General features: G+C 44.8%; 1 protein-coding gene across 1 annotated transcript in view; it reads left to right on the top strand.

Annotated features, from left to right (window-relative positions):
* LOC115151181 (serine/threonine-protein kinase WNK2) overlaps nt 1–24,132 on the top strand; it is a 71,421-nt gene that overhangs the window by 20,597 nt on the left and 26,692 nt on the right. The window contains exons 2-13 of the mRNA XM_029695192.1: nt 7,247–7,419; nt 7,708–7,928; nt 8,248–8,405; nt 9,295–9,383; nt 9,892–10,111; nt 11,339–11,473; nt 11,593–11,701; nt 12,911–13,140; nt 13,347–14,444; nt 15,140–15,313; nt 16,355–16,507; nt 23,711–24,028. Coding sequence (XP_029551052.1) covers nt 7,247–7,419; nt 7,708–7,928; nt 8,248–8,405; nt 9,295–9,383; nt 9,892–10,111; nt 11,339–11,473; nt 11,593–11,701; nt 12,911–13,140; nt 13,347–14,444; nt 15,140–15,313; nt 16,355–16,507; nt 23,711–24,028 — 3,078 coding nt within the window. The remainder of the gene's footprint in view (nt 1–7,246; nt 7,420–7,707; nt 7,929–8,247; nt 8,406–9,294; nt 9,384–9,891; nt 10,112–11,338; nt 11,474–11,592; nt 11,702–12,910; nt 13,141–13,346; nt 14,445–15,139; nt 15,314–16,354; nt 16,508–23,710; nt 24,029–24,132) is intronic.

Here is a 24,132-nt window from a genome sequence, read left to right as displayed (position 1 = left end):
CTATTCCATTTGCACAACAGCATGTGAAATTTATTGTCAATCAGTGTTGCTTCCTAAGTGGACAGTTTGATTTCACAGAAGTGTGATTGACTTGGAGTTACATTGTGTTGTTTAAGTGTTCCCTTTATTTTTTTGAGCAGTGTATATCCCCGAGCAACTCCCTTACCATCAGTTCCCCTCCTTCCAGAATATGATCCTGAATAATTAGCTGTATAGGAAATACAGTATTGGCAATTAAGGATAGGTTTACAGATGTACAATCTTAATTTGACCAGTATTGTTGCAGCAAAATAATCCTGCAGAAACAGTATTTGAATGTTTACTCCATAATGTTGCTTGATCGGTGGTTAGACTATAAAATGTTAATATAACCGTGTGTTATTGCCTGTTTTCAGTGAATTTATGTAAATCATGAAGCTCATCTGCATTTCCTGTGGTGCTGGAAAGTTCTCAGCAACAAAGGAGTGATCAAATGAAAATCCTACATCTGTAATAGGCTAGCATCTGCTTACTAATATGTTAGTTGTTTGGATATACGACAGCTTAGATCGTCATGGGCTTTCGGTGAAATTCGACTCGGCACCTTCCTCCAATAATCCATGCTTGTGAATGGACATGATTTATTTCTGCAATCGGGAACTCTGTAACAATCTATGCACATGGTTCCCTGAAAAAAACTGTGTGTGTGTTTGTTTGTATGTGTCTGTGTTTATAGTGCCTTTAGAAAGTATTCATACCCCTTGACTTATTCCACATTTTGTTGTGTTACACACTGGATTCAATATATTTTTTTCTCACCCATCTACACACAATGCCTCATAATGACTAAGTAAAAATATGTTTTGAGAAATTCTGTCACATTTAATGAAAATGAATTACAGAAATATCTTATTTACATAAGTATTCACACCCCTGAGTCAATACTTTGTAGAAGCACCTTTGGCAGCAATTACAGCTGTGAGTCTTTCTGGGTACGTTTCTAAGAGCTTTCCACACCTGGATTGTGCAACATTTGCCCATTATTCTTTTCAAAATTCATTAAACTCTGTCAAATTGGTTGTTGATCATTGCTAGACAACCATTTTCAGGTAACGCCATAGATTTTAAAGTAGATTTAAGTCAAAACTGTAACTCAGCCACTCAGGAACATTCGCTGTCTTCTTGGCAAGAAACTCCAATTGTAGATTTGTCCTTGTGTTTCAGGTTATTGTCCTGCTGAAAGGTGAATTAATCTCCCTGTGCCTGGTGGAAAGCAGACTGAACCAGATTTTCCTCTAGGATTTTGCCTGTGCTTAGCTCTATTCCGTTTGTTTTTTATCCTGAAAAACTCCCCAGTCCTTAAAGATTACAAGCTTACCCATAACATGATGCAGCCACCACTATGCTTGAAAATATGGAGAGTGGAACTCAGTAATGTGTTGTATTGGATTTGCCCCAAACTTAACACTTTGTAGTCAGGACAAAAAGTGAACTGCTTTGCTACATTTTTTGCAGTATTACTTTAGAACCTTTTCCAAACAGGATTTATGTTTCGGAATGTTTATATTCTGTACAGGGTTCCTTAAATACAATGTTGTTCATCCATCCTCAGTTTCCTCCTATCACAGCCATTAACCTCTTTAACGGTTTTAAAGTCACCATTGGCCTCATTGTGAAATCCCTGAGTGGTTTTCTTCCTCTCCGGGCAACTGAGTTAGGAACGATGCCTGTTTTTTTTGTAGTGTCTGGGTGTATTGATACACCATACATAGGGTAATTAATAACTTCACCATGCTCAAAGGTAAATTCAATATCTGCTTTTTTTTACCCATCTGCCAATAGGTGCCCTTCTTTGCAAGGCATTGGAAAGCCTCCCTGTTCTTTATGGTTGAATCTGTGTTTGAAATTCACTGCTCGACTGAGGGACCTTACAGATGATTCTACTGTATGTGTGGGTGTCACATCCGGACCAGCAGAGGGAGCAATTGGATTAGTTTTGGTCAGGATGTGGCAGGGGTTTTGTGTGTGTGAATGGTTGTGTTGGTGATTAGGACTCCCAATTGAAGGCAGGTGTGTTGAGTTGCCTTTGATTGGGAGTCCTATATAGGAGTGTGTGTTTTTCTTTGGGGTTGTGGGTAATTGTTTCTGTTCAGTGTGATATGCTGTCAGTACTGTTTAGCTGTCGGTATTTTCTTGTTTTTGTAGTGTTCCAGTGATCGTTTTTGAATTAAAATTATGAACACTAACTCTGCTGCACCTTGGTCCACTTCTCTCCATGACGACAGCTGTGACAGTGGGGTACAGAGATGAGGTAGTCATTCATAAATCATATTACTGCACACAGACTGAGTCCATGCAAGTGTATGTGACATTTTTGCTCCTGAACTTATTTACAGTGTCTTGCAAATGTATTCACCCCCTTTGACGTTTTTCCTATTTTGTTGCATTACAACCTGTCATTTAAATAGATTTTTATTTGGATTTCATGTAATGGACATACATAAAATAGTCCAAATTGGTGAAGTGAAATGAAAAAAATAACTTGTTTCAAAAAATAAAATAAAAAACGAACAAACTGAAAATTGGTGTGTGCATATGTATTCACACCCTTTGCTATGAAGCCCCTAAATAAGATCTGGTGCAACCAATTACCTTCAGAAGTGACATAATTAATTAAATTAAGTCCTCTCTATGGTCATGGCGTGGCAGTACCCCCCCAAAGGTGCGGACTCCGGCCGCAAAACCTGAAACCAAATAGGGAGGGTAGGGGGGGTGATTAGTGTCGGTGGTGGCTCTTGTGCGGGACAAAGTACCCGCTCATCCTGCGGATCCGCCAGCATCGGAGGCTAGCTCTGGTGCAGGATGAAGAACCCGCTCAGCTCGCGGATCCACCATCTTTGGTGGTGGCTCGGTGCAGGCCGAAGAATCCGCTCCTTCCATGGATCCAGCCATAGACCCAGGCTGAACACTGTGCCTGGACTGGATCTCGATGCCGAGGAAGACTCCGGCCATGGAGCAGGACTGGACGCCGTGCTTGGACTGGGCATCGGCGCAGGGGAAGGCTCCGGCCTTGGAGCTGGACTGGACGCCATGCTTGGACTGGGCATCGGTGCAGGGGAAGGCTCCGGCCTTGGAGCTGGACTGGACACCGTGCCTGGAATGGGCATTGGCGCAGAGGGAGGCTCCTGCCCTGGAGCAGGACTGGACGCCTTGCCTGGAAGCTCCGGACCGTTGAATCCCGCTGAAGGTTCAGGACCGTTGACCGTCTCAGGAGGTTCCGGGCTGTGTACCGTCTCAGGTGGTTCTGGACTGTGGCCCGTCTCAGGAGGTTCCGGGCTGTGGACCGTCTCAGGAGGTTCCGGACTGTGGACCGTCTCAGGAGGTTCCGGGCTGTGGACCGTCTCAGGAGGTTCCGGGCTGTGGACCATCTCAGGAGATTCCGGACTGTGGACCATCTCTGGAGGTTCCGGACTGTGGACCGTCATTGGAGGTTCCGGACTGTGAAACGTCGCCGGAAGCTCTGGACTGGAAACTGTCGCCAGAAGCTCTGGACTGGGAACTGTCGCCAGAAGCTCTGGACTGTGAAGGTGCACTGGAGGCCTGGTGCGTGGAGCTGGCACAGGACACACTGGGCTGTGGAGGCGCACTGGAGACCTGGTGCGTAGAATCGGCATCAATGGCACCGGTTCGATGGCACACTTCGCACGGTGAGTGCGAGGAGCTGGCACAGGACGCGCCAAACTGGGGAGGCGCACTGGAGGCCTGATGCGTGGGACCGGCACAAGTTGCACCGGACTGATGACACGCTCCTCCAAATGCCTGCGTTGCCACATACACTTAGCCAACTCCATTCTCCGGTATCCCTCCTCGCACTGTTCCATTGACTCCCAGGCGGGCTCTGATACTCTCCTTGGGTCGACCGACCACCTCTCTATCTCCTCCCAGGTTGTCACTGGCTCACTCCCCGGCTCCGCCGACCACCCCGTGTGCCCCCCCCCCAAAACAATTTCCGTCTGTCTTTGTGGCTGCGAACCCTGGCGTCGTCGCTGTCCTCCCTTCTCTCCCTGCGTCTGCCGCCAAGGAAAGCGATCCTGTCCTGCCAGGACTTCCTCCTAAGTCTAGGATCCCTTCCCATCCAAGATCTCCTCCCAAGTCCAGGATACCTTCTCCTCCTGGACACGCTGCTTGGTCCTGCTGTGGTGGGATATTCTGTCACGATCGTCGTATAATTGGACCAAGGTGCAGCGTGAGTAGCGTTCCACATCTTTATTATAATGTGAAACTTAGCAAAATACAAAAACAATAAATGAACAAATGAAACGTGAAGACAGTGAAGTGCAAATAGGCACCTACACAAAAACAGGATCCCACAAAAACAGGTGGTAAAAATAACTACTTAAATATGATCCCCAATTAGAGACAACGATTACCAGCTGCCTCTAATTGGGAATCATACAAATCACCAACATAGAAATAATAGCCTAGAATCCCACATAGAAATAATAAACTAGAATACCCCCAGTCAAGCCCTGACCTACTTCACCATAGAGAAACAATGGCTCTCTATGGTCAGGGCGTGACACCCAGAGTCTGCAACAGCCCTAAGGAAGGCGAACCACCAAGCAAGCGGCACCATGAAGACCAAGGAGCTCTCCAAACAGGTCAGGGACAAAGTTGTGGAGAAGTACAGATCAGGGTTGGGTTATAAAAAAAGATCCGAAACTTTGAACATCCCACAGAGCACCATTAAATCCATTATTAAAAAATGGAAAGTATATGGCACCACAACAAACCTGCCAAGAGAGAGCAGCCCACCAAAACTCACGGACCAAGCAAGGAGGGCATTAATCAGAGAGGCAACAAAGAGACCAAAGATAACCCTGAAGGAGCTGCAAAGTCCACAGCGGAGATTGGAGTATCTGTCCGTAGGATCACTTTAAGCCGTACACTCCACAGAGCTGGGCTTTACGGAAGAGTGTCCAGAAAAAAGCAATTTCTTTAAGACAAAATAAGCAAACATGTTTGGTGTTCGCCAAAAGGCTTGTGGGAGACTCCCCAAACATATGGAAGAAGGTACTCTGGTCAGATGAGACTTTTGGCCATCGAGGAAAATGCTATGTCTGGCACAAACCCAACACCTCTCATCACCCCGAGAACACCATCCATCCAGTGAAACTTGGTGGTGGCAGCATCATGCTGTGAGGATGTTTTTCATCGGCAGGGGCTTGGAAACTCGTCAGAATTTAAGGAATGATGGATGGCACTAAATACAGGGAAATTCTTGAGGGAAACCTGTTCCAGTCTTCCTGAGATTTGAGGCTGGGACGGACGTTCACCTTCCAGCAGGACAATGACCCTAAGCATACTGCTAAAGCAACACTCGAGTGGTTTAAGGGGAAACATTTAAATGTCTTGGAATGGCCTAGTCAAAGCCCAAACCTCAATCCAATTGAGAATTTGTGGTATGACTTAAAGATTGCTGTACACCAGTAGGAACCCATCCAACTTGAAGGAGCTGGAGCAGTTTTACCTTGAAGAATGGGCAAAAATCCCAGTGGCTAGATGTGCCAAGCTTAAAGAGACATATCTCAAGAAACTTGCAGCTGTAATTGCTGCAAAATGTGGCTCTATAAAGTATTGACTTTGGGGGGATGAATAGTTATGCACACTCAAGTTTTCGTTTTTTTTTGTCTTATTTCTTGTTTGTTTCACAATAAAAAATATTTTGCATCTTCAGAATTGTAGGCATGCTGTGTAAATCAAATGATACAAACCCCCCCAAAATCGATTTTAATTTCAGGTTTTAAGGCAACAAAGTAGGAAAAGTGCCAAGGGTTGTGAATACTTTCGCAAGGCACTGTAGGCTTGCCGTAACAAAGGGGCTGAATACTTATTGACTCAAGACATTTCAGCTTTTCATTTTTTATTAATTTGTAAAAAAACATTGACATTACGGGGTAATGTGTGTATGCCAGTGACGAAACATCTACATTTAATCCATTTTAAATTCAGGCTGTAACACAACAACGTGTAAAAAGTCAAACGGTGTGAATACTGAAGGCAAGCTGTGTGTGTGTGTGTGTGTCTATCTTTGCCTCTCTGTATCTCAGTACTGCGGCATCCCTCTCTCTGTGGCCTTTAGCTTTCTACTCTCTGTAGCTAGCGTATCAAGCTAGCGTATCACATTACTTTATGCTGCAGCCCCCTCTTCTCCGTCACTGTTTAGTGTTCATTTGGGTCATGTACACAGTACACAGGTGTGTGTATACTGTACATGTGAATACTGTTTTAACACACAGTGGGAAGAGTTTATATTTGTTTATGTACTGTATGTATGTGCAAGTATGAATTTTGTTCAAGCCAAAGATTTTGGATTCATCTTTCGTTAGTCTCTAGTGGGTCTCATGATTCAAGGCTGTGTCTGACGTGTGTGTATGTGTGTGTGTGTGTGTGTGTGTGTGTGTGTGTGTGTGTGTGTGTGTGTGTGTCTGTGTGTCTGTGTGTATGAGCGTCCGGCCCGGGATTGTCTAAGGTTTCGGCCAAACTGTTCTGAGTGGAACAGGGATGTAGAAGGTCTAAATGTCAGCTGTTTCACTATTTATACAACAGCTAAGTGAAGATAGGGGCTGAAATATTGATCCACAGGGACCTTCATCACTCAGAGGTGGTATAGTCAGACACTGGGGTTAAATTCATCCTTTCCTTACTACAGTTGTGGAATGCATCATACAACACTTTTGGTGAAGTCTTTATCTGATTCACAACACATGTTTAACAAAGCAAGACTCTGATCCCACTTCTGACGTCACCACATATCATACAAATAGGTATATTTGCTGTACATCATGCTTTAAAAAGAATGATGTCACATCTTTTGTGATTCTGACATCACATCCAGATCACATATGTGTGTTGTATACATGGCTGTTACGAGAAGAGAGATTCACATCCCTATGCTTCCCTTACTCAAAATATCACACTTTCGTTAACTCCAAACATAGCCTACATTCATGGGTTTGTAGACCAATCACATAACTGCTGAGACACTGGAATAGTAACTAATGGATGTTTTGAACTTGAATGCAACATGGTCAAATCCTCATAAGATCATTAGTGACAATATTTGTAACTATTTCTATTGATACTTTATATTCAAAATCACAAGCATGGATATATTATAGAGATTATGTTATGCCAGAGAATTGAAGGAACTGTATCCCTTGTTATTTTCTGTCTTTACCTCCCCCTCTCTTCTTTCTTCTCTCAGGACCGTAAACTGACTAAAGCGGAGCGTCAGAGGTTTAAGGAGGAGGCAGAGATGTTGAAGGGTCTCCAGCACCCCAACATTGTGCGTTTCTATGACTTCTGGGAGTCACCGGTCAAAGGGAAGAAGTGCATCGTTCTTGTGACAGAGCTCATGACCTCAGGGACACTAAAAACGTGAGACACACACAACCAACAGCATGCCCCCCCCACACAACAGTGCTGAGCTTAACATTAAACACAAGGTCAGGTATCACCTCCTTCCTAAGCTGTTCTTATGAAATGAAGAAAGAGTAACTTTCCACAAGGGAAAATTCCATTGGTGTCAGTTTTCATGGAATGAAATAGTTCCTCCACATTTTGATTCATAGTTGAATGATAGTTGTTCATTATCAGATGGATTGTAATGTTAGTGGTCTTGATGATGAAAATCATGATGATGATGGTCTGCCCTTCATCCTCCAGGTATCTGAAGCGTTTTAAGGTGATGAAGCCCAAGGTTCTGAGGAGCTGGTGTCGACAGATCCTGAAGGGACTCCACTTCCTCCACACCAGGACCCCTCCCATCATCCACAGGGACCTGAAGTGTGACAACATCTTCATCACGGGCCCCACCGGCTCCGTCAAGATAGGAGACCTGGGATTGGCTACGCTGAAGAGGGCCTCCTTTGCCAAGAGTGTCATCGGTGAGGACGAGGAATCATGCTCTTTCATGCCCTGCTTGGAAGGGTAGTAAATACATCACCTATAAAAGAGTATGGAATCTATACTGTAACTATGCATTTCATGGATTATGACAGTAATTCTGTTGAGACCTGAAAGGCTGTTCGTGAATTCAATGAGCCTCTTTTGGATGGCTATATGTGAATTAGCTTAGCATGTTTATCATCTTAGCATGAGTGTGTTCCAGTGTGTAAGGAAAAACCTTCTGTTTCTTTCTGAAGGAGCCCTGTAACTCTTGTGACCTTTGACGTTTGCCATCTTCCCTGACCCTTGTCGTCCCAGGCACCCCAGAGTTCATGGCCCCTGAGATGTATGAGGAGCACTATGATGAGGCGGTGGACGTCTATGCCTTCGGGATGTGTATGTTGGAGATGGCCACTTCAGAATACCCCTACTCCGAGTGCCAGAACGCTGCTCAGATCTACCGCAAAGTCACCGGCGTGAGTCCAGCGAGTCCATCTTCAACCCTATCTATCACCCACACCATTGCTAGCACCAATGTTTTCTTACGAGCACCAACTAACCCACCCCATCACTATTGCCAGTGTTTACTTACTAGCACTAACAGCAAAGCCATACAGATCTACAGTGAATAGTCCAAAAGGTTACCATGGTGATGCAAGCTGTTAGTACTAGCAAAACAAACCTACATAAGATCACAGATACAGGCTTCTACAGTCACTCAAAAATATCAAAGTAGCACTAATGTTACTATAGAGAGGCCAGTATAAATGAAGTGCACAGGAGGCTGGTGAGGGAGGTCGGCTCATAATAATGGCTGGATTGTAGTGAATGGAATGGTATCAAACACATGGAAATTACTTAAGGAGACTTAAGGAGAGCATGTCTGTGTCTCAAATGGCATTTTATTCCTTACATAGTGCACTACTTTTGATTGACTTTTCCCTATGTAGTGAAGTACATAGGGAATAGGGTGCTATTTGGAACAGAGCCCATATGTTTTTCCAGAGGGAGCTTCCTGACCATTTCACTGTACCGCAGGGAGTCTGTTCTTAATGGGGTATGACATTTGTCAGCCATCTTACTCCTGTCACAAAGAATGCAGGTCGAACGCTGTGTGTGTGTTGTTGTTTTTGGGACTGTGTGAGACATCACCTGATATTTGTGGACTCCAGGAAGAGTAACTGTCGCAACTGGGGATCCAAAAAATAAACAAATGTTCTTCATATTTGTGATCATGAAGATTGTTCTTGTTTTTGCGTCTGAATGTGAATGTGAGTGTCAGTGTGAGAATGTTTGAGATTTCATATGATATTCTTCGTACTTGTCATCCTGAAGATAGTTGTTCTTTGTGTCTGGCCTCTCCAGGGGGTGAAGCCTGCCAGCTATGATAAGATCAGTGACCCAGAGATTAAGGAGATCATCGGGGAGTGTATCTGCCATCGGAGGGAAGAGAGGTAAGTGGACAGAGTCAAGTCCATCTGTAAAGTAAAGAACTGAGCAGATAGAGAGCATTAAATGGTAAAAACGAACACATACGCACAACACACACATACACACGACACTGACACATACCAAAATAACAACATACACACACAAACACGGTCGCCCTGTCGCTATCTCCTAGCCAACTTTGCATAAGCATTTCACTGCACCTTTTATACCTGCTGTGCACGTGACGAATAAACACACACACACACACACACACACACACACACACACACACACACACACACACACACACACACACACACACACACACATACACACACTGTTTCTGTCCTGAGGTATGATGTTGGTGCCAGTATTTGGGTCTGCTGCTGTTAATGTTTTTATGTGTACTGACATTTCACATCAGTGGTTCCGACGGATACCATAACCTTTGCACAGCAGCAGTGTTACGTGTGTGTGAACGTGCGCGTGTGTGTGTGTGTGTATACTGTACTGAATGTGGGTTGTTCTCAGGTACACAATAAAGGACCTCTTGAACCATGCCTTCTTTGCGGAGGACACAGGCGTGAGGGTGGAGCTGGCCGAGGAGGATGATGGGAAAAAGAGTTCCATCGCCCTCAAGGTGTGGGTGGAGGACCCTAAGAAGCTGAAGGGGAAGTACAAGGACAGCGGGGCCATCGAGTTCACCTTTGACCTGGAGAAAGAGACCCCAGAGGGCGTGGCCCAGGAGATGGTGAGTTGCCGAGCCGTATGTAGATATTGTATATGACACTGGTGGGATTCACGTTATCATGGCTCAGAAACGGTTGGTGTATTTGCAGTGCCGGTTGCAGAGTATGATATGGATATATGATGTAGACTGAGAAACAGAACTATAGACACACTTTATTTGATGAGTCAAAATATATATTTTTGTTCTATGATAAGGGAAATGTTGTCGTTTTTTTACTTTGATCTAGCCACTTGGGGTGTCCTCTAGAGTGTAGTGTCTGTCACTCTCTGTGCTCTATGGTGATCTTGGTTTCATCTGTTCTGTGCAGACTACATCTCCCAACATGCCAGCATGCCTCTGGGGGCTGGGGGCTGGGGGCTGTTGTGCAATTGGTGATAGTCATGAAATAGTGTTTTTGAGATTCCAGTCAGACTGCACAGAATCACTGATCTACAAATCGCCTTGCTCAAACCGATTCTGGACAGTAACAGACAGTAACAGACAGTAACAGACTCATCTCCACAACACTGTCCTGATATAATAACCCATTATGTAATCAGTAAATCGTCATTGGTCTCGTGGACGGGCCGGTATGATCCAGGAAGGTATTGATTTAAATCACCCCGCCTGACCCTGTGTTCCGTCTGAGAGTGGTGGGGTGGGGAGGGGCACCCTTCTGTCTTTGGGTGACTGTGATACAAAGATAGACCAACAACTGATCCCCCTAAAATGGTGTCGGATCAATTCTAATTCCCACAGTAGTTCATATGCGACCCTGTTTAGTGATAACCTGTCTGTTGTAGATGGAGTCAGGGTTCTTAGTAATAACATCTGTCCTGTCTTGTTTTGTCTTATCCTGTTGTGCCCTTCCCTGCCCTGTCTGCATTGCCTTACCATGTCCTGTCCTGTCCTTCTATTTCCTGTCCTGTCCTATCTGCATTGCCCTGCCATATCCTGTCCTGTCTGCATTGCCATGCCATATCCTGCCCTGCCCTGTCCCGTCATGTCCTATTCTGTGTACTGTCCTGTTCTGGTCTATTCTGTGTCTTGTCCTGTCCTCTGTAGGTGGACTCTTGGTTCTTCCTGGTTTAGTGATAGCAAAGACAATTTAGTGAAAGACCCTAAACAGTAGAGAAGATGAATGGAGAAATGTGTAACATTTGGAGCATGGGGATTCTTGACCAATCACATTTATGTGGCCATGCTGCGTCTTCAATGCTTAGTTTAGTAATAACCTCTCTGTTGTAGGTGGAGTCAGGCTTCTTCCTGGACAGCGATGTGAAGATAGTAGGAAAGTCCATCAAGGACCGAGTGGCTCTCATCAAATGGAGGAGGGATCGGACCGTCCCTGCAGTCGAGACCCAGACCCAGAACCTGCTACAAGTTTGTGCTTTTTGTCTTTGTTGATGTTGGTTTTTAATTTGTTCCTTTATTTGTCTGTCTGAATCAATGTTATCATATTATTATTAACCAAATGTTTACATTAAACAACCCTGCTGCAGTTGCCCAGCATGGGGTTACCACCACAGGGGGCACCACTGGCCCCAGCAGAGTCTGAGGAGGAAGAGGGTGACCAGCCCCTTACCCTGCTCTGCAGCCTGCCGGCCCCATGTAAGAACCTGCTCTGCAGCCTCTGAACTAATAGCAAAGACAGAGACACAGGAAAACAACAAACAAATAAAGAAACAAACACATAGACGAATGTGCATACAAGAAAACGGAGTAACTGAAAGTAACTGAAACACACACACATATACACACACTGGTCGCCTTCTCTTGAGGCAGGGCCGATCTGTTCAAAGTAATCTGGATGTAAGAATATCTACAGGGCTTATAGAGGACAGGTAATGACATAGAGGGACATGAAGGCAGATCAGTGTGTGTATGTGAGCGAGCGAGCGAGCGAGCGAGAGAGAGAGAGAGACTGCTGCAGGGTGTGAATAGCACCAGTGAGTCAGCTCTGAGTCATCTCCCAGCTTTTGAATTATAATGACGCTTAATCTCTCTGTCCCTCTGTTTCTTTCTTACGCTCTAGATCTTTCTTTCAAATTCAAATTCAAGCTGCTTTATTGGCATGGAAAACATTGTGTCAATATTGCCAAAGCAACAATGTATACAATATACATTGTAATACAAGTATAAACAATAACAAACAATAATATAAAATGGAAGTACATAATAATACAAAATTAAATACAAAAATAACAAGAATATAGTAGAAATGTAATAAATATTAAAAGCTAAACATGGAAAATGAAACTATAACTAACTTATAACTAAATAACTGTCATCTTCACCATTACATCAGCACTACAACTACCATCATCATTACTACTACTACTACCACCACCACCATCATTAAACTGCTATCATTACCATCACCCTACTACCCATACCACTACTATTTGGAATGATAAACAACAATAATAATAGAAATAACAATAATAGTAATAACAATAACAGTAATAACAATAATAGTAATAATAAGTAAGTTACTATTTACTATGCAGATGTTATTATCCAGTGTACCTCAGGCTATGGCAGGCAAATACATATTTGGCTGCAAGAGGAGCCATTGCTCCTTCGCCCATGAGTATTTTTAGTTTTTCCTCTGGGTTTAATAAGTTAAAATTTGGAATAAATGTAGTCATTTCTGTGAATAATGAATCTCTTGGTGAGGAATATTTCTCACAATAAAGGAGAAAGTGCATCTCTGTTGCTAGCTCCCCTCTCTCTCTCTCTCTCTCTCTCTCTCTCTCTCCCTCCATAGTCTGAGGTTGGCGTAATGTTTTCTCCACACACTGTTCCCTATTATTCTAGACAGTGAGCACAGTGCCCCCTACCAGTCCCTCCCAGAGCCCATATCTACACCCCAGGTCTACAGCCCACCTGTGCAGTCCCAGGCCCAGCTGCACCAGGCGTCCTACCAGCAGCCCACAACACAGCCTCCGCAGGTGGCCTACTCCCAAGCTACTACCACACAGTTTCATCAGGGGGCCTACCAGCAACATACAGCACAGCTGCACCAGGGGGCCTACCAGTCTCCACCTGTAAGTTCTCTCACACAAAATGCCCCATTGTCTCAAACTCATATTTCAAAACTCATTATTTAAAATGTATTCTCACTGCAAGTGTCAGACATACCCTTTGTATGTCTCTCTAGCTCCTTGTTTATGTTGTGTTTTGGGTAGTTTCTGTCTTTGTAAAGACAAACTAAACTAAAATATGTTTTCTTTTGTCCGATCGACCTGAGCAGCACTACTTCAGTGAGCCCTTTGCATCTCAGAATGCTCTTCTCTCCCTTGAGAGGGCAGAAGATTGGTTTGCTGGTTGTGGGACCAATGAGAGGACAGTGAGTTATGGCGGGACCAATCAGTGCGCTAGGCGTGGAAGCACCTCCTTGATTGACATGTGCAGGGCCCACTCTCTCCCTAAGCCACTGAGTCGTTCTCACTGCCACCTCTGCCCCAAACGAGACAATACCCTGTGTGGGAGCCGAGAAGGGGATGAAATCTCAGAGGAGTGCGCAGCAGGCTCCCTTCCCCCTCCCCCTCAGGATCCTGTCCTGTCCCCTCCACTGTCCCAGCATCATCAGTGTTCCTACCATGACTCAATCAGTCAGTCAGTCAATCACCCCCATCCTGCCATCCTGGTTACAAAGCCCATACAATGCCCCTCTGACCTGCCCCTGCCCCACTCCCACCCCTACTCCTGCAGGGCCTGTGCGAGCTTTGACCTTCTACTGAGGACCAGGGTTGAGGCCGGGGAGTCTCTAGGCCACCCCCACATGCCCCCCCTCCCTCCCTCTCCCCAGTGCTCACCAGTCCACACCCCCTCATCAATCTCCCCCCACCTCCTCTCACTGCTCAATCTCCCTCCAATCACCTCCTCCCTGTCTGCTCCTCCATCTCCCTTCTGGACCACACCCTCACATCTTTCCCCACCTCCTTACTTATTGGTCCGCTCCTCTAGAGGAGGTCTGTCCCTGCTCAACCACTGTCTAAGACACATCGTCAGTCGCAGGAGCAGCTCCCCAACACCGATAGACACCCTGTACTGGCCCGGCCAAAGCTATGGAAAGGCTGGGCTTCGCAGGACCAGCTCCCCTATACCACCAGACACCGGGGCCCACTGGCCCGGCCAAAGCTATGGAAAGGCTGGGCTTCGCAGGACCAGCTCCCCTATACCACCAGACACCGAGGCCTACTGGCCCGGCCAAAGCCAGCCCACCTCTCCTGTGCCTGAGCATTCTAATCAAGACCAGGGCTTGGGCTTCGGCCTGACTTTGGAAAAGGCTCTGCTTCTATCGCCACATGACAGCGAAGGCAGACCAGGTGGTCCAGGTGGCTCAATGGTAGGTCAGGGATACGACAGGCTTGATTGAACTTTGACCATGTCCATCAGTTGCCGTAGCAACACCCGACATAGCTGCAGCAGGGGCATGGGGCTGGTTCTTCTTCCTGCTTTGCTCAGCTTCCTCTGTCCCTCCCATGATGACCAAGCTTAACATTACTTCCCAATCCAAAATCCACCCCTAATAGGATTACAAAGTTTCGGTAACTTTCCCAAATTTCCCAGGTCTTCCAGAAATCCTGATCGGAGGATTGCAGATTTCCTGCTTATTCCCTCCTGATTCTGTGAATCTTCCTCTTGCGATTTCTGAAAAAGCTGGGTAATTTGGAAAAGTTGCTGAAATGTTGCAACACTTCCACTAGCCTCAGTTCTAACTGTTTCTGTTCCCTCCTCAGCAGACAGAGAATGTCTTGGATTACTATTTCTTCTAGGATATGATAGATCACCTGTGTAGTTCCCCTTACTAGTACAACAGCCTCCCCCCTTATCCTACCGTTTCCAGCAGCAATATCAACCCTGCTCACAATGATTCACTCCTGTGTTGCTCCTGTGAAGGAACATTTCTCAGTTGAAGATGCTGATGATTTTTTTTGTGCCTCAATGTTCATTTTCTTCTCCAGATGATTGTTCTATATGATGTGTTCTAGATCATCTTAGCCATGAGCTGAAAGCCAGCCTTTCCCCTATGTGTTCCAGCCCAGTATAGGATTGATCCAGTCCCAGGCTCAGCATATCTCTGCTCCAGCCACCCAAGGGCCTACAGTACATGAGAGCAGACCAGCTGCAACACAGAGCTTCCCAGCTGCTGCCCATGTCCCCACTGGACAGGCACAGGCACAGCTTACTGCTACTGCCCAGCCCAACCAGAAGGTAAGGGTCTGTTCTGAATCCAACACTTGGGTGTGAATGTATGTTTGTGTATGTGCATGTGTGTGTGTACCTGTGAGTGTGTAGCTATGAGAAGTGATAGCTTGTGGGACTCTCATTGACAAAATCTTGACTGTCCAGTCAGATGTTGTCTGTCCCAGGCTTCTGTTCAATGAGCAGAGATGAAGGTGGCTGTGATGTTTTTTGTTCTCAGCTGTGAGTACAGGATATTCACACATTGACAAGCCCTGTGGTGTGTATGCGTGAGCCCGGAACCTTGTGTTTCTGTGTGTTTGTGTGTGGGTGGGTGTGTGTGGGTGTGTGTGTGTGTTTGTATGTGGGTGGGTGTGTGTGTGGGTTTGTCTGTGGGTGTGTGTGTGTGTGTGTGTGTGTTTGTATGTGGGTGGGTGTGTGTGTGGGTTTGTGTGTGGGTGTGTGTTTGTTTGTGTGTTTGTTTGTGTGTGGGTGGGTGGGTGGGTGTGTGTTTGTGTGTGGGTGGGTGTGTGTTTGTGGGTGGGTTGGTGGGTGTTTGTGTGTGGGTGGGTGGGTGTGTGTTTGTGGGTGGGTGGGTGTGTGTTTGTGTGTGGGTGTGTGTTTGTGGGTGGGTGTGTGTTTGTGTGTGTGTGGGTGGGTGGGTGGATGTGGGTGGGTGGGTGTTTCTGGGTGTGTGTGTGAGCATATGTGTTCGTGGCCAACCAGACCCGATGACAGAGTATGTGTGGTACGTGTGCCAGTCAGACAGACAAACAGACAGATACGGCCAACCAGACTTGGTGACAGGACAGACAGAGTGTTTGAGGCAATAGATTATGTTTGTGGAACAGGACAGATATAGATGTTCAATTAACTTTGTCATGACATTTACTCATCCTGCCTGTCTGTCTCTCTCTCTCTACCCTCTATCCTCTCTCCCCATCACTCCCTCTCTTTCTCTCTCTCTCTCTCTCTCTCTCTCTCTCTCTCTCTCCCCTCTATCCTCTCTCCCCATCACTCCCTCTCTCTCTCTCTCTCTCTCTCTCTCGATCTCTCTCTCTCCTACTACAGTTGTCTACCAGTCAGCCTCTTCCTGAGCAGTGCTCTGACATCACCACCAGTCTTGTCCAATCAGCTGCCTCCCTGGTCAGCAGTGCTCCTCCTCCTCTACAGCAGCCTGCCCAGGCCACACCCCCTCTCCAGCCACTACAGATCAAGACACAGGTGGGTAGTAGATAGTCTCGCTTGACAGACTCATGATGCTCAAGCAACACAGATACAGTTGAAATCAGAAGTTTACATACACTTAGGTTGGAGTCATTAAAACTCGTTTTTCAACCACTCCACAAATTTCTTGTTAATTTTGGCAAGTCGGTTAGGACATCTACTTTGTACATGACACAAGTCATTTTTCCCAAAATTGTTTACAGACAGATTATTTCACTTATAATTCACTGTGTCACAATTCCAGTGGGTCAGAAGTTTACATACACTAAGTTGACTGTGCCTTTAAACAGTTTGGAAAATTCCAGAAAATGATGTCATGGCTTTAGAAGCTTCTGATAGCCTAATTGACATGATTTGAGTCAATTGGAGGTGTACCTGTGGATGTATTTCAAGGCCTACCTTCAAACTCAGTGCCTCTTTGCTTGACATCATGGGAAAATCAAAATAAATCAGCCAAGACCTCAGAAAAAGAATTGTAGACCTCCACAAGTCTGGTTCATCTTTGGGAGCAATTTCCAAATGCCTGAAGGTACCACGTTCATCTGTACAAACAATAGTACGCAAGTATAAACACCATGGGACCACGTAGCCGTCATACTGCTCAGGAAGGAGACGCGTTCTGTCTTCTAGAGATGAACGTACTTTGGTGCGAAAAGTGCAAATCAATCCCAGAACAATAGGAAAAGACCTTGTGAAGATGCTGGAGAAAACAGGTACAAAAGTATCTATATCCACAGTAAAACGAGTCCTATATCGACATAACCTGAAAGGCCGCTCAGCAAGGAAGAAGGCACTGCTCCAAAACTGCCATAAAAACAGACTACTGTTTGCAACTGCAGATGGGGACAAAGGTCATACTTTTTGGAGAAATGTCCTCTGGTCTGATGAAACAAAAATAGAACAGTTTGGCCATAATGATCATCATTATGTTTGAAGGAAAAAGGGGGAGGCTTGCAAGCCGAAGAACACCATCCCAACCGTGAAGCACGGGGGTGGCAGCATCATGTTGTGGGGGTGCTTTGCTGCAGGAGGGACTGGTGCACTTCACAAAATAGATGGCATCATGAGGCAGAAAAATTATGTGGATATATTGAAGCAACGTCTCAAGACATCAGTCAGGAAGTTAAAGCTTGGTCGCAAATGGGTCTTCCAAATGAACGATGACCCCAAGCACACTTCCAAATGTGTGGCAAAATGGCTTTAGGACAACAAAGTCAAGGTATTGGAGTGGCCATCACAAAGCTCTGACCTCAATCCTATAGAAAATGTGTGGGCAGAACTGAAAAAGTGTGTGTGAGCAAGGAGGCCTACAAACCTGACTCAGTTACACCATCTCTGTCAGGAGGAATGGGACAAAATTCACCCAACTTATTGTGGGAAGCTTGTGGAAGGCTACCAGAAACGTTTGACCCAAGTTAAACAATTTAAAGGCAATGCAATCAAATACTAATTGAGTGTATGTAAACTTCTGACCCACTGGGAATGTGATGAAAGAAATGAAAGCTGAAATAAATCATTCTCTCTACAATTATTCTGACATTTCACATTCTTAAAATAAAGTGGTGATCCTAACTGACTTAAGACAGGGAATTTTTGCTAGGATTAAATGTCAGGAAAATGTAGTTTAAATGTATTTGACTAAGGTGTATGTAAACCTCCGACTTCAACTGTATATCATATAGATTGGATCATAACTGTTTATGCACAATCCATTCGCAAGTAATAAGTAATGAGAGTAATGTAAGAATTCTGGTCAAAAAATGCCCTGGAGGACTGACAACGAGGGAAGGTCTTTGTGAGTGCACACGTACTGCAAAACCAATGAAGAAAAGGAACAGGCTCCACTCCATGGTGAAAATCAAACATCTTGTTTTGTTTGTTTGTTTTTGTTTCAGGTTCATTGTGTTTGTACTTTATATTGTTGGGACACATAATTTATGGATTGGGCCTTTAATTAATGAATTAAGATCAGGGGTTGTTTCACTCCTAATCTAAACTGATGCCTGTGGACAACAGAGAGATTAAAGCTGTGTGTTTATTACATCTTCATTATGTTTATTTTGCTTTTTTTATTCCATAGTTTCCCTCCTTGCCTTACCCTGCCATGGTGGGGACACCAGGCGGATGCGAGTCCGTCCCCTACTCCCCGGCTCCTCTGTGCCCTGTCTACCCCCCCAGGATTGCCCTCCCTGTACCTGGTCCCCCCAGCCCCTGTAACTCTACTGTGGCCTCCCTAACCACCGTTGGCACCCCCCAGACCCCAGTGTCCTGGCCCAACCACCCCAGCAGACGTTAGGCATGGCAGTACCCTTCCCCCTGCTTGCCATGATCCTGCCCCCTAGGATGCCCCAACTGCAGCCCTGGCATCAGTAGGTCTATCCTGCCACCCCTCAGCAAGACCTCCCCCCTCTTCAACCCTCTTACCACCTGCCCCTCTCCCATGTACACCCTACCGCCCCCCTTGCCCACCTCCCTGAGAAACACGTGGCAGAGCAACCTCTCCATGTGAATATTCTAGTTAGTGCTCACTGTAGGGTTGTAAAATTCTGGTAATTTCCCCCAAATTACCTAGTTTTCCTGAAATCCCATTTGGAAGATTTCCGGAATTAGGTGAGAAGGAGTAAGGACATTCAGAATCCTCTAACCAGGGTTTCTGGTACTCTGTGGAAAGTTTACCACCGTAGCTTACTATGATGCCTGAAACACAGCAACCTCCCAAATACATAACGTAAACTGGGTTTACTAAACCTTCCAAAATGTTGGTTTTACATTTTTACTTTATGTTGGAATGTGGACAGTAAGACATGGACAGTAGCACAGTTCAGAACACACATTTGGATGAACTAGTAGATTGTACCATAGAAATAGAATTGGAACATCTAACCCTGGCAATTTGACCGGCAATCTCAAGAGAACTCATGCAATGGAATGTATTTTTGTAATGTCAGTTGAGTTGATTCAACAAATCACAGCAAAGATTTATGATAGACTTCCTGCTTTTACTTTCTGCTTTTAATTCCTGCTTCGCTCCTATGGGTATGCTCCCGATGGTTGCCAGTCCACCCATTATGCCATATGGGGAGGCCCGTTCCATTCCTTCTATTTCCAACTAGCACTCACAGTCTCATGTCTGAATTAGACGTTCATCAATATTTCTTAAATGTCAAATTTCGAATTTGTTGCTACTTCAAATTTTGAAGTAGAAAGAGGAGGAAGGGAAGCGCTACTAAGGTACACAATAGTAAATATTGGTAGACAGAAGGTGCTCTTTGGTAAAAGGGTTGAGTTGGTCTTCAAAAAGAAAGGAGGACCAAGGCACTCTTCATATAATTGATTAAAATGCCTTTATTACTATGGCATGTTCAATAGAAACAATGTTTTTAAAAAACCGAGGCGTTTCGGCTGCATGGCCTTCATCAGGGTGTACAAAGAAATAATACAATGTTCTCTGTTTAACAGCTTTTCCAATTAACCCTAATTAGAAGGGGGAGTGGTTAAAATTGATTGGACACACCTAGTAAGCAATAGTATACACACTTTAAAGTGAAATGCTGTAGCTATGTTATCATAAAAATGTAACTCCAAACTAGAAGTATCAGAACACTTAGAAAGGTAGTTCTAACCTTAAATATGTCTGGGCGAAGTGTCAAGAATAAGAAAGCAATACATTCCATAGTACACTAGAACACAGCAAAACATGAACAACAAGAGTCTAAACATAGCTGAGGGCAATTGAGCAAAATATCCACTAGATGACAGCAAATGTACCCATCACAACCCTACAGGAAGGGTGAGAAATCCATATCTTCATTTAAACCCGGGTATTTAGTGGCCTGTAGTTTGTAAATCCAAAAACTTTCCATTTGGTTTAACTGTTTAAGGCGGTCCCCTTTTCTAATAGAGGCCGGGATATGATTAATACCCATAGCTTGTAGGGAGGCAGGGTTGCCATGGTGTAAGGACTTGTAGTGCCTTGCCATGGGGTAGTCTTCATTGCCTACCCGTATGGCGTACTTGTGTTCCGCTAGGCGATCTTGAAGGCGTCTCTTTGTCCGTCCAATGTAGAACACCTTGCACTGTGGACATTCCAATCTATAGATGACATGAGTGGTTTTGCAGTTAATGAAATGCTTGACGTAATACTCCATTTTGGAAGCTGTATCAACAAAATACTTTTTCTGTGCAATATTTCTGCAATGGTTGCACTGGTTACATTTAAAAGAGCCCTTGGGTTTGTGGCCAAGCCAAGTTTTTTGAGAGTCACCCGGAAGATAACTGTGGACTAATTTGTCCTTTAGGGTAGGACATCTCTTAAAGCTTATGACTGGTGGCTCAGGAAAGACTTGGCGTAGTAGCGTATCACTTTGGATGATTCCCCAATTATTTTTAATGATTCTTTTAATGTTCTCTGCTTCAGTGCTGTATTTTGTAACAAAATACACTCTCTCTGATGCATCACGAGGCACTCCCCTTCGCAACAAGTTCTCTCTGTCAAGTAATCCAGCCCTTATACCTGCATCTTTCAGGACCTGGACGCTGTAGCCCCGATTCAAGAAACGATTCTCCAATTCAGCAGATTTGACAACATAGTCTGTTTCCTGATCGCAAATTCTGCGGACTCTTTGGAATTGGCCATATGGAATATTCTCTTTTAGCCTTTTGGGGTGAAAGCTGTCTGCCCTCAGAATGGTATTCCCATCTGTAGGCTTCCTAAAGATTTATGTGTGCAAACAACCTTTGTCATTTTTACTGATGTCGAGGTCCAAAAAATGAATGTTATCCTTGCTATACTCCATAGTTAGTTTGATGTTAGGGTTAATGCTTTTAAGGTATTGGTGGAAGGAAATAAGTTCATCTTCTGAGCCGGACCAAAAAAGGCAAACATCATCAATATAGCGTCCCCACCATATAATCCGGTCAAAGAAATGGTTATTAGAAGGATCCAAAATGAAGTCATTTTCCCATTTACCTAAGTACAAACCAGCATAGGAAGGGTTATAGCAAGCTCCCATGGCACATCCTTTGACTTGTTTAAAAATACGGTCCTGAAAGATAAAGATGTTATGATTAAGAGTCCATTCAGTCAGTGAGACAATGAATTCTGTAGGAGGCATCTCAGTTTCAGGTCGGGTACTCAAGAAATGGTGCATAGCTGCCAAACCTTGTTCATGTTCAATGGTGGTGTAAAGAGACTCCACATCCATGGTGACTAAAAAGGAAGCTGTACCTATATTATTCAATTCCTTAATTTTGTTCAACACATCTGTGGTATCTTGAAGATAGGCTGGGAGTGACGTCAGAAAAGGCTTAATAAAGTAATCAATGTACTTAGAGATGGGTTCTGTCAGACTTTCATTACCACTAATGACTGGCCTGCCTGGGGGATTTTCAAGATTTTTGTGGACTTTTGGAAGAAGGTAAAAAAAAAGAAGCCATACGTGGACTGCCATTGAAAAGAAATTTGAACTCATTGTCTGAAATGTAGCCATTCTCCTTAGCTTCTGTGAGGATCCCTTTCAACTCAATTTTTAGGTTCTCTGTAGGGTTGAAGCTAAGAGATTGGTAGAATTCATCATTGTCTAATTGACAGTAGGCTTCTGTCACATATTAGTCTTTACTCCACACTACTGTAGCGCCACCTTTGTCTGCTTTTTTAACCACAACCCGTTCATTTTTGGACAATGATTCAACTGCATCCCTCTCTATCTTAGAAAGGTTACGTCGTGATTGGTTGGAGTCAATTTTACCCGTAAACAGATTTTCCACATCAAAATTCACCTTCTTGGCAAATGTATTTAGTGTGGCATTCTGGACAATGGGACAAAAGGTGGACTTGGGCTTAAAAGGTGTTTTTGAGGGAACAGAAACTGCCTGACCTGAGACACTGCCGTCTGTAGTTGGAGAGATGTTTTGCTTATACCAGGCCTTCAGATGTAGATTCCTGTAGAAACGAAATAGGTCAATCTTTGTATTAAATTCATTAGTTGAGTATGTGGGGGCAAAGGACAGTCCTTTAGACAATACCCTTAGGCAATCATCAGAAAGGGGTTCTCCAGAAATGTTGATCACAGCCTTGTTCTGGTCCTGCTCCGTGTGGTTGGGCAGTCTTGATTTCTTCCTCCCCCTCCGTGTTGGCCTCTTCCGCGTCCTCTCCAACTCTTGTTGAGGTACCTGCGTGACTCCTCTTCCTGATCTAAAAAATCTTGGGAGGAGCTGGCCTCTGAATGTCTGGGGTGATCCTCCTCATCACTGCTTGTAAGGTTGAAAGAGACAGGATTTACAAACTACAGGCCACTAAATACCCGGGTTTAAATGAAGATATGGATTTCTCACCCTTCCTGTAGGGTTGTGATGGGTACATTTGCTGTCATCTAGTGGATATTTTGCTCAATTGCCCTCAGCTATGTTTAGACCCTTGTTGTTCATGTTTTGCTGTGTTCTAGTGTACTATGGAATGTATTGCTTTCTTATTCTTGACACTTCGCCCAGACATATTTAAGGTTAGAACTACCTTTCTAAGTGTTCTGATACTTCTAGTTTGGAGTTACATTTTTATGATAACATAGCTACAGCATTTCACTTTAAAGTGTGTATACTATTGCTTACTAGGTGTGTCCAATCAATTTTAACCACTCCCCCTTCTAATTAGGGTTAATTGGAAAAGCTGTTAAACAGAGAACATTGTATTATTTCTTTGTACACCCTGATGAAGGCCATGCAGCCGAAACGCCTCGGTTTTTTAAAAACATTGTTTCTATTGAACATGCCATACCAATAAAGGCATTTTAATCAATTATATGAAGAGTGCCTTGGTCCTCCTTTCTTTTTGAAGTCAAATTTTGAAGTGTTTAAGGTTAAGTTTAGGCATTAACTCCGAAATCTTAAGTTTAGGCATACCTCTGAATGGTTAAGGTAAGGTTTAAGGTTTGGGATAGGCTTAAAACAAAAATCTTAAAACTACTTTCTATCGCTGGATTCGAACTTGTAACCTTTGGAATCAGAGTCAGATGCATACACATATCCACCATGCCTTTCCACAACACCCTAGCAAAACCCTAGCGCTTACTGTTGCCTCTAGTGGCCGGTTCCGAAAACTGACTTGTATCACAGGTGACCTGGCTGTCTATTTCTATGGGTTGTACAGTGTTAGCAGCAGTGGCAAAAAAGGTTCTGTAATACCTAAGTTATTCCTCCCTCCAGATCCAGACTGGTGCCCCTCAGGACCCCCAGGGAGAGGCTCCGGTGTCAGCACTGGCCCCACTCCACCCTGTCCAGCCTGCCGTCCTGTCCCCTCCCTGGAGGGGGGATGTGGTTGACCCCGACCCTGCTGCTGTAGCCGGGTCTGATCAGACACTCCCTGAGAGCCCAGCCCCGGCCCCACCCTTGGCGCCGGCCTCGGCTCTGGCTGCAGCCTTGCAGCAGGCTGGCACCCAGAAAGGTGCCAGCCTGCCCACGACTCAGCAGAACCTGGACACTGCGTCCATATCTATCGTTTCCCAACCTGAGGCCAGCCAAGAGGTAGGTAGCTACACAGACAGTTCCCTACAGTACCCTACCCTACAGTTCCCTACAGTACCCTACAGTACCCTACAGTACCTTACAGTTCTCTACAGTTCCCTACC

The sequence above is a fragment of the Salmo trutta genome, chromosome 16 (assembly GCF_901001165.1).
Source record: "Salmo trutta chromosome 16, fSalTru1.1, whole genome shotgun sequence".
Classification (NCBI taxonomy): domain Eukaryota; kingdom Metazoa; phylum Chordata; class Actinopteri; order Salmoniformes; family Salmonidae; genus Salmo; species Salmo trutta.
Note: the sequence above shows the minus strand (reverse complement) of the source record. Positions and strands in the feature narration are given on the sequence as shown.